General features: G+C 45.4%; 1 protein-coding gene across 1 annotated transcript; it reads right to left on the bottom strand.

The window, feature by feature from the left end:
- Positions 1-7,628: 7,628 nt before the first annotated feature.
- Positions 7,629-12,876, bottom strand: LOC127323548 (uncharacterized). The gene is made up of 2 exons (XM_051351666.2): positions 12,530-12,876; positions 7,629-8,024 (listed from the first exon to the last, which is right to left on the bottom strand). Exons 1-2 carry the CDS (start codon positions 12,689-12,691, stop codon positions 7,914-7,916), a joined length of 273 nt encoding a protein of 90 aa, XP_051207626.1. The 5' UTR covers positions 12,692-12,876; the 3' UTR covers positions 7,629-7,913.
- Positions 12,877-13,129: the final 253 nt, after the last annotated feature.

Raw genomic sequence — 13,129 nt, 5'->3', positions numbered from 1 at the left:
AGTTTGATGAAGAAGGGGATGCCTTGGGCATCCCCAAGCTTAGACGCTTGAGTATTCTTGAAATATGCAGGGATGAACCACGGGGGCATCCCCAAGCTTAGACTTTTCACTCTTCTTGATCATATTATATCATCCTCCTCTCTTGATCCTTGAAAACTTCCTTCACACCAAACTCAAAGCAATCTCATTAGAGGTTTAGTGCATAATAAAAAAATTCACATGTTCAGCAAGGACACAATCATTTCCAACACTTCTGGACATTACCCAAGGCTACTCAAATTTAATGGAGCAAAGACATCCACTCAAACACAGTAAAAGAGGCAATGCGAAATAAAATGCAGAATCTGTCAAAAATAGAACAGTCCGTAAAGACGAATTTTTTCGAGGCACTTAACATGCTCAGATAGAAAAGCTCTAGTTGAACGAAAGTTGCGTACATATCTGAGGATTACTCATGAATGTTTTCAGAATTTTTTAGATTTTTCTAAAGAGAGAAAAGCTCAAATTCGTGACAGCTAATAAATTCTGTTTCTGCGCAGAAATCCAAATCTAGTATCAACTTTCTATCAAAGACTTCACTTGGCACAAAAATGCAAGAAAATAAAGATGCAAATGTATTGCTACAGTAGTAACAAGCACCTTGACTCAAATATAAAACAAAAATTGCAGAAAATAATAGGTTGTCTCCCATAAACGCTTTTCTTTAACGCTTTTCAGCTAGGCGCAGAAAGTGAAAATCAAGTAACATCAAGAGAAGAAGCATCAACAGAGGAGTTGGGAGTTTTCTCAACGATGCATTGTATCTTATCTATGTAAGTTTCAGAAGCTCCTCTTTCATTACTTTTAGGCTCACTATCCTCCTCAAATAAATTTTCAGGAACAATCCAATCAAAATTCTTTTCTAGTGCCTCATGCATTCCTATGAGCTTATAAGGTATTGGTACTTTAGTCTCCCCCTCACAATTGGCTTCATTAGTGTACTTTAGCCTATCTTTTTCCATCCTTTCAAGGGTATTTGCAACATTGATATAAAAGCCAAGCATCTTATGTTGAATAAAGACTTTCCTAGCTTCACTAGCTACATCACCAAATTCTTTAAGAAGGGTTTCTAAAATAAAATCTTTCTTCTCTCCTTCTTCCATATCACGGAGTGTAAGAAACATATGTTGCATTATAGGATTAAGATTAACAAATCTAGCTTCCAACATGTGCACTAAAGAGGCAGTAGCAATTTCATAATTAGGAGCAAGTTCCACCAAGGATCTATCTTCAAAATCTTTAACCTTACTAACATGATTGAAAAATTCTTCTATATTATCTCTTTCAATGATAGATCCACTCCCTACCGATATATCTTTCAAAGTGAACTTAGGGAGAAGCATGATGAAATAAACAAGGGTAAACCGATAAATAAAGTAAATGCGAGTAACTAATTTTTGTGTGTTTTGATATAAAGAAAGCAAACAAGACAGAAAATAAAATAAAGCAAGACAATAAACAAAGTAAAGAGATTGGGTGTGAGAGACTCCCCTTGCAGCGTGTCTTGATCTCCCCGGCAACGGCGCCAGAAAAGTAGCTGCTTGTGACGGTAAAGCACACGTTCGTTGGGAACCCCAAGAGGAAGGTATGATGAGTACAACAACGAGTTTTCCCTCAGTAAGAAACCAAGGTTATCGAACCAGTAGGAGATGAAGATCACGTGAAGGTTGTTGGTGAAGGAGTGTAGTGCGGCGCAACACCAGGGATTCCGGTGCCAACGTGGAACCTGCACAACACAATCAAACTACTTTGCCCCAACTTAACAGTGAGGTTGTCAATCTCACCGCTTGCTGAAAACAAAGGATTAAACGTATGGTGTGGAAAATGATGTTTGCTTGCAGAAAACAAAAGAGAACAATGATTGCAGTAGGTTGTATTTCAGATGTAAAAGAATGGACCGGGGTCCACAGTTCACTAGTGGCGTCTCTCCAATAAGATAAATAACATGTTGGGTAAACAAATTAAAGTTGGGCAATTGACAAATAGAGAGGGCATAACAATGCACATACATATCATGATGACTACTATGAGATTTACTTAGGGCATTACGACAAAGAACATAGACCGCCATCCAGCATGCATCTATGCCTAAAAAGTCCACCTTCGGGTTAGCATCCGCACCCATTCCAGTATTAAGTTGCAAGCAACAGACAATTGCATTAAGTACTGTGCGTAATGTAAACAATACAAATATCCTTAGACAAAGCATTGCTGTTTTATCCCTAGTGGCAACAACACATCCACAACCTTAGGGGTTGCTGTAACTCCCCCAGATTCAATGGAGACATGAACCCACTATCTAGCATAAATACCCCTCTTGGAGTTACAAGTATCAACTTGGCCAGAGCCTCTACTAGCAACGGAGAGCATGCAAGATCATAAACAATACATATATGATAGATCAATAATCAACTTGACATAGTATTCCATATTCATCGGATCCCAACAAACACAACATGTAGCATTACAAATAGATTATCTTGATCATGATAGGCAGCTCACAAGATTTAAACATGATGGCACAATAGGAGAAGACAACCATCTAGCTACTGCTATGGACCCATAGTCCAAGGATGAACTACTCATGCATCAGTCCGGAGGCGGGCATGGTGATGTAGAGCCCTCCGGTGATGATTCCCCTCTCTGGCAGGGTGCCGGAGGAGATCTTCTGAACCCCCCGAGTTAGGGTTGATGGCGGCGGCGTCTCTGGAACTGTTCTGGTATTTTGGCTCTCGGTACTAGGGTTTTCGGATACGAAGGAATAAATAGGCGAAGGGGCAGCGTCGGGGGAGCCAGGGGGCTCCCTTCCCACGTCACGGCGCGACAGTGGCCCCCCCCCCCCGCGCCGCCATATGGGGAGGTCCCCCTGCTGGCCTTCCTCGACTCCTCTTCGGTCTTCTGGAACACTCCGTGGAAAATAGGGCCGTGGGCTTTTGTTTCGTCCAATTCCGAGAATATTTGTAAACCAACTTTTCTGAAATAAAAAACAGCAGAAAACAGGAACTAGCACTGTGGCATCTTGTTAATAGGTTAGTCCCAGAAAATGCATAAAAACATTATAAAGTGTGAATAAAACATGTAGGTATTGTCATAAAACTAGCATGGAACATAAGAAATTATAGATACGTTGGAGACGTATCAAGCATCTCCACTCGCGTCCCCCAAAGCATGCCCCAAAGCAGTTTGGGGCGCGCCGGACCAAAAAACGGTTCCAGCCGCGTCCCCCAAAGCCCAATTTTGTCCGGCGCGGCCCGATACGGTGTTCGGCGCCCCGAGCCCGTCCTCGTCCCACAGGGGACGCTCCGGGCACGCCGGACACAACGAAAAGCGAGGCGGGGAGTGGCGGGGCCGACGCGTCAGCGGCACAATAAATTTTAACCTAACCGTCGCCTACCTCGCGGCGGAAGTTATTCGCGCGCAGTGACACACAACGGCATCTTTGCCTTAATGGCGATGGAGGGGCAGGCGAGACGTCTCGTTGGTGCTGCGCAGCCTCCACGCGTCGCCGGCGTTCGCATGCCACCGCCCATTCCCGCGCGATCTTCCCGCCTCTTCCCGCGCTTTCTTCCCGACGCCGGCGTCTATAAAAGGTCTCCCGGCTCACTGGTAGCCACCACAGCCGCCGGCAACAAACACGCCCCTCGTCGCTCCACCGCCGTCTCCTCCACCACCAGTGGCAATGGCGAACCGCCCAGGCGCTGGCCAGTTCCCTCCACCGCCGTCTCCTCCACTTCTAGTCCCAGATTCGCAGGTCGACACCGACCCCGCGGCCCGGGAAGAGCGGCGACGGCGAGGGATGCAGAACTGGCGTGCACATCGTCAGCAGCGGCGGGAGGCACTCGAGCAGCAGGCCCGCCAGCAGCGTGAGGTGGCGCACGCAGCGGATCTAGCGGCGTTTGGCGCCCTTGGCCCCGCAGCTGACGAGGCCGCGGCGGCAGCAGCGTGGCACGAGGAGGCGATGGCGGACACCATTGCGGTGTTCGACTCCTCGACGGCAGAAGAGGCGCGATGACGCCGGACGGAGGAGATGGAGCAGCGGTGGGCTGATGAGCGCCGGCGCCAGCGCGACGAGCGGGAGGCGCTGTACCGTGAACGGCGGGAGGCGATCGAGCGCCGGCGGCGGGACTCGATCGAGCGCCAGCAGCAGCTGGCGGCGGAGGAGCGTCAGCAGCGGGAGGCGGCGCTGTCGTCGATCTGGGGGAGGCGGGCGAACGAGTTGGCGACGGAGGCCGACGCGTTGGCGGCGGCGATGATGGAGGCGCCAACGGATGTGGAGGAGGAGGCCGAGGCGGAGGAGGAGGAGACCGAGGTGGAGGACGAGTTCGAGTGGTCCGACGACGACGGGCCGCACCCGGACGAGACGGCCGATCAGCAACGCGCGCTCGTCGAGTTCTTCGAGTCGGAGAAGAAGCTCCAGGACGACGCCCGTGCCCGCGAAGAGGCGCAGATTCGTCGCGCCGTCGAGCTCTCCCTCCAGGCGGCGCAGCAGGGGAGGGCGGACGTCGACGCGTTGCTGGAGCAACGGTGTCTGGCCACCGCCCTACGCACGAAGAGGCGACGCGCGCAGCAAGAGCTGCGGCGGAGGGCAGACGACGCCGGGACAGGGCCGTCGAACGCACCGCCGGACGGTCAGTAGGCTAGGTTTAGATGAAGCTAGCCGTTTTCATTCAAACTTTGTAATATATAATCAAAATTGAATGAAAATCTTTATTTTTGTGCACCAATATTCATTTGGGGGCGGCGTTTGGGGGACGCGGCTGGGGAGCGACGTCCCCAAACTCGGCACGAACAAAACACGTCCCCAAACGCTCGATCCGGCGCTCTTTGGGACGGTTTGGGGGACGCCGACTGCAGATGCTCTTACGGCGTCTATCTTAAATTGAAGAAAATCTGCCGACATGAAAAGAACTAATACCCGTGTTTCAGCTTTCCGCTCGGCAACTTGATAGCAATACTGCAATTTAGAATGCAAACACCGCGCAGAAACAAGGTTTACCGTCCGTGGAGACGCAAAGCAAACAATTCGTAACTTTCACTTTCAACTCTGCCTATCCCGTGCACGCTTTTCGTTGTTTGGAAGAGCTTTGTGTCACACACAGTGACACAGTGGTTAACTTTTGACGTAGTAGCTGCTGGTGATTAAAATAGTGGCGCGAGTCGCAGGTTCTGTGCTGACAGGGTCGGCTTGACGCCGGCCGGCCGGCCGGCGCGGAATGTGAGGGGCGCTTGAAAAGCCGTGCATGTGTGTCCGGCCGGAGCCGTGCGTGCCGTGCTCGGTCGGCGGGGCTCTTGATTCGTGACCAAAAGCTCCGCTTGCACTTCGAAAGCCGCCGTTAATGAAACGATTATGGGCCGTACTGACTGTCCATACTAATCAATTTGACGCGGTTAGTTTTGTCAGAGAGGAAAACGAAAGTGCGCTGTGCTGACAGCGAGAGGCACGCGCTCAGACAGGGGTAGTGGCGACGGTGCACCGGGCGGTGGAGCACGCCGCCGGAGATGTGGCCGTACTGCTGTAACTTGCTGACTCCTCCTAGCAAGGGTGTCCAGTTGAAGTTGAAGCTTGGTTGTTTTCCTGCGCCGCCCGCGCCCGGGGCACCGGTCGTCGGAGCTTCCGGACACCGCCGCGCGCGTTGCACCGTCACCGTGCCTGTACGCTACTGCCTCCTGCCAAACATAAACATACACTGTGACGACCTTACTGTAACAGAAATCTTTTAAGATCTCCCGCGTGCGCGTGGTATGGGCAGGCAGTGACGGATCGGAAGTTCGTAGCTCGTACGTCGTGCTCGCGAAGTTCAGAAGCGGTTAGCTCGCGTGCCGCCGTCGACGTCACGGTACGCAGCTACCCCGGTTCCAATGAAGGTGTTCCGGCGTGCGTACTTCTCGTGACAGGTCGGACGCAGCTAGTAAGCGCGTGCGTGCGTTCGTTCGTTGTTGTGTGGCGCTGTCCGCTAGCGTTTGCACGGCCGATCCCGATGTGACGGCCGGGTTTTACACCAGCAATATATGCACATGATTGACAGTCGGCCGGCACGCACCCATCGTTTGGTGGGTGTACTGGAACCATGTTGATGGGTCGGGTCGAGTTGCAACTATATATCGATAGGATAGGCAACTGTTGCTCTCGTGAGTGCCATCCTGCTGCTGTACACCCGACCAGACCTTGCTGCCCACCAGAAACTTACTATGCCTTGATTAAGTCAACTAATTTAATTAAAACTGGGTTTTTCACTCACCGATATAAATTAAATTAGGAGCATTTTCTTGGGCATGGTCACTTCACTGCATGCACGGACCACAACAATTAAACCACGCAACGTCAATATTCAGCTGAGCCCATAATTCGGCGGTCAAGTCTACAGACAACGACCGATCGAGTAATTAATCGCCCATTTGGGTAGTACAGCACCGCCGCACATGGCGCGACCTCGCTCGCCAGTTCGTCAGACACGGTACAGTACGGAGCATGGAGCCTGGGTAGAAAAATTCCTTTGATCGCACGCCTCCCTCTCTGAGACGCGAGCTATTAAATAGTAGTATGGGTTTGTTCCTGGCCTCCTGGGGCTGTACATGGGAGGGAGAACCCTGTGTATTTTTCAGAATGCCACAACAGTACGAATGCCTAATTGTTCGGCACATATGTTCAGCCAATCAACCTGCTTCCCAGTCGATATGTCTACGCGGCAATAGACGATACGGTGCATCAACGAAGAATAACAATTCCGTTCCAAACCTCCGAGCCAACGATGTAGAAGAAGAGAATCAAACGATCTGCGTCCACCGAAAGCAGGCGGCGCAAAACAAAAACCACGGAGCCATATGTCTCGTGCATGCCCCAAACAATTATACGTACTACATTCATAGTAGTAGCATCAGTCTAAACTCTCAAGTCGTCTTGAAATAATTTGAAGCTGAACTGGTAATAGCAACACAATCATTGTACAAGCAGTTGTTGTAGATGCACCACCCCCTTGATATCAAGCCACGTCAGCCGGCGCGGACGCTGGAGGTTCGATGGTAGACGCCTCTGCTGCCACCGGTTCATTCTCCTTCGTACTATAGTCATCGGTGGAGGTGTATGAGAATGAGAACTCAACGAAGAAAAGTAAGTAGGTTTTCCGCCGCCACCAACCAGAGATAGCGCACCGCTTACATGTTATGGGACCTGGCAACATAGCTTGAAGGTGCCGGGAAATGGTTTGGAATCGGCGGTGAGAGTGGAGGGTAGAAACATGGGAAGAGTTTTGGTGGGTGGTGACAAAATCTTTTCCACCCCTTTTTTTCCTTTTTGCTACAGCGCGTGTGTGCTCCCGTTATCTCCATGGTTGGGTGAACTCGTGTAGGCAAATATACTTTTTTGGATGATCGAAAGTGACTTCACGAAAAGGCTAATTTAGCAGGGTCTGACCCAAAGATGCTTTGAAAAGTGTGCATGCCACAACACGGAGAGTCATAGGCGAGAGAACCGTGTCTCCTTGTAGAAACCTAGAACATCACAAATCCCCAATTATTCGGCACATATATATTCAGCCAATCATCCCGGTTCCCATTCCATATATCTACACAACATAAGGAAATACGCTACATCAACGAACAATAACAATTCCATTTTAACCTCCGAGCCAACAATCTAGAAGAGAATCAAACGATCTGCGTCCACCGAAACCAGGCGGCGCAAAAACAAAGACAACGGAGCCATATGTCTCGTGCATGCCCCCAAACAATTCAGGAACTGTCATCAACAATTACAGTACTACTAGTATCACTCTGAACACAGAAGTCGTCTTGGAAGTAACTGAAGCTGAACAGGTAACAACAACACAACCATTATAGCAGGCATTGTAGCTGCAGCGCTTGATATCAAGCGACGGTCAAGCCCCCGCGGACGGTGGAAGATCGACGGCAGCCGGCTCTGCTGCCGCCGGTTCCTTCTCCTTCGGCTCCTCGGCTACTTTCGTTTCAGCAGGCGTGGTCGTGGCTTCCTGTTGCACAGTAACAAAGGCAAGGTTTAGTCGAGGTTCCTATTCGGACAGGGATCTGCACAACTTTTTACTGCAAGGATTATGCAGCTTCTAGGGATTGGGGAAACGCAACGTCTGTCCGACCACTTGGATCTCCTATCTACTCCTATCTACTCTTTGCGTCCCGCAATACACAAACAAATAAGTTGCACACATTCCCAATTTTTGTGTGATAATATGACTACGAAGAAAAACAAGTTGTGTCTGTCCGGTATCAAACTAGTATTCAGACCTATACCGATTTTCCTTCTTCATGCAGAACACATACAACCATATTTTAACATCTGATTTTGCATGCATACTGTGGCATAGTATGCACATGTGAATGCTTATAAAAAATTAAAGGAAAAATGAACATGTACTTCCTGACATAAGATATATACATGTAATTGTTTAATAAAATTTACAACACATGAAAAAAACTCGTCTATTTTTGTTTTTGTTGCACCATATACCAAATAGTCATACTTTATAACCAGAATTTACATGTACATACTTTGCTCAACGATCCACATGTATGATTCTCAAATTTCCGTTTTTACAGAGTGCTATAACATTTGATAGATAATTTTGGAGGTTAAATGAGTCCATAAAAGATGGAGAGAATAGGGAGACAAGCCAATAGTTAGGAGAAAAAAGTGAGTGTTTTGCAAAATTAAAGAATTTTTTAGGAGACAAGCCAATTTAAATCTAGCTAAAGCCCCAACACTTACTATGGATTGGAGGGAGTAACACATTTAAATAGAACGGAATCTCATTTTTGTGAGCATGCACAAATCCAAAACAACATACTTGTACACCTTTATGCCGGCGTGTCTCTAAGTCATACACTACAGACCTACGAGAGTGGATTTTATACACCCACACATGGGTGTGGGTGTTTCCGTCACCATCTATTGTGCTTTGAGATTTAGATAAAAATAGGAGAGAAATGAATCTTTCTATCTACCATAGTGGGCATGAATTTCGAGAATAAATAGAGAGTGACGGAAACACCCACACCCATGCGTGGTGTACAAAAGTATTTCCGCGGACCTATAGTGGATCGGGGATGAAGATAAATCCATATATCTCACAATACTGACCCATCCTCCTCTCTTTGAAACCCGGTTCCGTGTGTGCTTCAATTTTTTTGTCTTCTTCATATTACCACAATCTCTAGAGTCAATATTCTATGAGAAACTACTAAACTCAATCATTGCTGCCGTTACTCAACAGTTTTCTGTTGAGGTCTATACCGTAGAGGTAGTTAAATTGGATCAGTGATCGATTTCTATGTTTTGCCGTAAACCTAGTGCATTTCTCTGCCTTCCATGTGTGTTAGCATGCCAAATTTAGACACTTACTGGATCCGTCGCGATCCCATAGTTCTATTAATCTATCACCACCTCTGCAAAAGGAGCATATCTACTGCACAAATACTTCCCCCATTCATAAATATAAAATGTTTTCGTTTTGTGTAGATTCATTTATTTTGGTATGTATCTGGTCTAATTTTAGTCTGTAGATTCACCAATTATGACGTGTATCCAGTTTATTTTGAAATATCTAAAACATCTTATATTTGTGAATGGAAGGAGAGTATGATTTATCATGCTACTATGCTTATAAGCAACGAGAGCACACCCAAAATGCCTTTTTTTTAAAAAAATCTTGGCGGAATCTCGCCGCAATCTTCTATGTTACAAAATTTGAATTTCAGATTCAATCCACGTATTTCAATGTCAGCAATAATCTCACAATTCAGTGTCAGCAAAAATCACATGTCTAACATTTTCCAGAACCTGGATACATGCCGATTTCGATGTTAGCACAAATCACGTTATTTAAGTTTCTAAAAATATGAAGAAAAAAAAATCACAAGTGTAAAGAATGGATAAAAGATGTGCGCTTGAAAATTTTGAAACTTAGACATGACCATGTGAAACCCGTGCAAAATAAGGAAATGACCAAGCTACAACTTAAGTTAGCATTCACATTTCCTTGCTTTGTTGAAGATCACATACGGCAATATTATTTCACATAAATAATATTCTTTTGCATGAATAAGCTTCAAGTCAAGTCTCAAGATATAGATGCATGATTATTTCCTAACCTTTTGAAACTTAAAAATATAAACTTTGCTAAGTTTTTCGACTTAGGATCATATGTACCTAGGTCGATACTACAGTATTTTCCTGTGGCAGAACCAGCAGGCTGGAATGGTGGAGCCGCTACACCCAAAGAATCACCTCAGCCCCCGTGCTGGCTACAGAAAAGAAAAAAAAACGGCACTGCCCACCCTAGCAAAATAGGCCGGATCTACCACTAGCTAGCACTATTTTTGGAGTCCGTTGTGAGAGTGTGAGCAGTAGCATTTCATATGAACAAAACTTTGGCTGCTATTTAAGGGCTGATTCTTCTTTGTTTTGTCAACTTCTATCTTTAATTTGATTTCCGTTTCGGTGTCTTTGGGGCCGATGCCCCCCCCCCCCCCCCCCCTCCTACCTTAACAAAGGTTTGTAATAAGAATACCTTAAGTACTCTATAGATAACCAAAGCAAATTCCGAGTTCAGACAGAAGGAACTCCAACCATAAGAAATATCATGTCCCAATAATCCTAAAAAAATATGTTTCGTTTGGTCTTAATTTTCGGTTTACTTTACTTTACTTTATTTTTTTATTTTAGGTTACATCATTTTTTATGTAGTTCTATTATCTAAATATACTTTTTACACTTCATCAATTTTGTAGAAATGTTCATTTACTGGTAGATGGAGTTTTTTGAGGACACTTAGATAAAATTTATAGTTTTGACAAGACAAAATAATAAATCTACATTTATTGTATTTGTGCATTACTCCCTCCGATTTTATTTAGTTCACGTTCTGAGTTTAGCCGAAGTCAAAAGAAAATCAAATTTGATCAAGAATATAAAAAATAATGATAACCATAATACCAAATGGATATAATATGGAAATAGAGTTTAGGATGATTCCAACAATATAGATTATACAATGTAGATGTTAATATTTAGTCAAACTTTACCAATTTTAACTTTCACTAAACCCAGAACGCAATCTAATTGTGAACGGAGGGAGTATAAGGGAGCAATTTTTGAGGAACATGAATATTATTTCTTGAAATACAGGAACAATTTTCATATATTTTGAAAATACTTCAAAATGCATTTCACAAGATTATTTCTCACGATGCCGCGAAACAACTTATATGTAGGCATCCTTTATAGCCGACAATTTTTGTAAACTACGTGAACAGAGTTTAATCGAAAACAGACCATTTATATGTAATATGTACATATATTACTTAACATGTGCCATAAGACGTGAAGAAAATACGAAAATACTTTTGTACTTACACGCATGAGTGTGGGTGTTTACGTCACCGTCCATTTTGTTTTGAGATTCGGATAAAATAAGTAGAGATAGAGCTATTTTTTCATCTACCAGGGCGAGCGGAAATCTCGAGATATAAATCGGCAGTGATGGAAACACCCACGTTCATGCGTGTAAGTACAAAATCTATTCTCAAACAAAATGTTTTCATAAACATTTTTAACTAAACATGATTTTTGAATTATTATTTTTGAAATATTAGAAAAAATATATTTCAATGCAATAATGATTTTTTCAGGAAAAACAAAAAAATCTAAATATTTCTTCATAGAGGAGCCAGAACACCCTGACCTACTCGAACGTGTGTGCAAGCCGGACAGAAAAAATAGAGGGGCAAATTTTGGGAGCACTAAAGAAAGGGCCTGATCCTCGAGAGAAGGTTGCTAATCTTATTAGAGTTGGTTTGTCATGTGAGTTGTACTGAAATATTTCTAGTTACACTAAGGAGGAAAAAGACTAGAGCGTTGAATTTACTTTGCGATTCATGCTAACCTATGAGTTACACATACGTTGCAAGTAGATTGTAGCTAAGACTTAGATGATATTATCCAACTGAGATTTAGTTAAATCTGAATCGACTAGGAACCCTATATAAAATCGGAGTTTGTACCGTAATCTTTAGGGGGGTAGGGGGGTGGGTGGGGGGGGGGGGGGGGGGTGGAGTAACAGTATAAACATGTTTGCTTTACATGTGATGTTTATTGCTCATGTGTATTTCCCTGTATTCATTCCGATGTACTACTGGTTAGTTAATCTGTAAAGTTGAAATGGTAGCTAAATTAAATAGTAGTCTCCATGTTTAATCATTTTTTATTTTCCTTTTGCCGAATTTCGTTTTCCTTTGTTTTTTTTTTTTGAGATGATTTCGTTTTCCTTTGTTGGAAAATCCTATCCTTTGACAACAATATATGATCTCATCCAAAACAGTAGGAAAAGTAAACAGGAAGACATGCACGCGCCGGAAAACACTCTGATGCTGAGATGCATATAGCAAAAAGAAAGGAAAATACCAGAATTATTTCGATGGAACTACTTATATGCAAAGTTCATAGATACTTCAGTCATCGCACCTCAGTTGTCCCGACCTCGACGGCCCGGCTGGTTTCCTCGGCAGGTGCCTCCGCAGCTTCCACCGCCGGCACCTCCTCGCCCTTGGCCTCGGCAGGCGCCGGCGCGGGAGCGGCAGCCTCGTCGTCGCCGAGCGCCTTGGGCTTCAACCCGCAGTTCCCCATTCTTTCTTGCTTGCCGTCTCTTCCAACCCGCAGCGCAGACGAAGACGACGACGACGACAAATGATGCGCTCGGCCGGCGGAGGGAATTAAGAAGCGTGTGCGTGGGTGGCACAGCCGGAAGGCGACGTTTTATAAGCAGGTGACGATCGACGGACCAACGATGCAGCTCGGAGCTTCCGTATCATCAAAGATGTTTCTGTTGCGTGCGTGAGCTGGTGTGGTTGTTAACATAGTATATTATAGCTCCCTGATTATCAAGCCGGCCAAGCAGCATACTCCAAATGGCGTCATCAGACTTTCGAACTGATACGGACGACCCCGTCTTGGGGATTCAGGTTCCAGGACGTGGTTTCGTGGATGCCACCACAGTTCTCCTCGCCTGATCTCCATATTCGATCCCTTGGAAGTTCTGAAAACTGGATATATACCCTTCTTTTA

The sequence above is a fragment of the Lolium perenne genome, chromosome 1 (assembly GCF_019359855.2).
Source record: "Lolium perenne isolate Kyuss_39 chromosome 1, Kyuss_2.0, whole genome shotgun sequence".
Lineage (NCBI taxonomy): Eukaryota > Viridiplantae > Streptophyta > Magnoliopsida > Poales > Poaceae > Lolium > Lolium perenne.
The sequence above is the reverse complement of the archived record's forward strand: the minus strand, read 5'-3'. Positions and strand labels throughout refer to the sequence as shown.

What these genes read in the sequence shown, in the direction of transcription:
- LOC127323548 (XM_051351666.2), bottom strand. Translation starts at nt 12,691, where the DNA reads ATGGGGAACTGCGGGTTGAAGCCCAAGGCGCTCGGCGACGACGAGGCT. An exon ending in TCGAGGTCGGGACAACTGAG is followed by an intron (nt 8,025 to 12,529) that starts GTGCGATGACTG and finishes ACTGTGCAACAG; the next exon opens with GAAGCCACGACCACGCCTGC.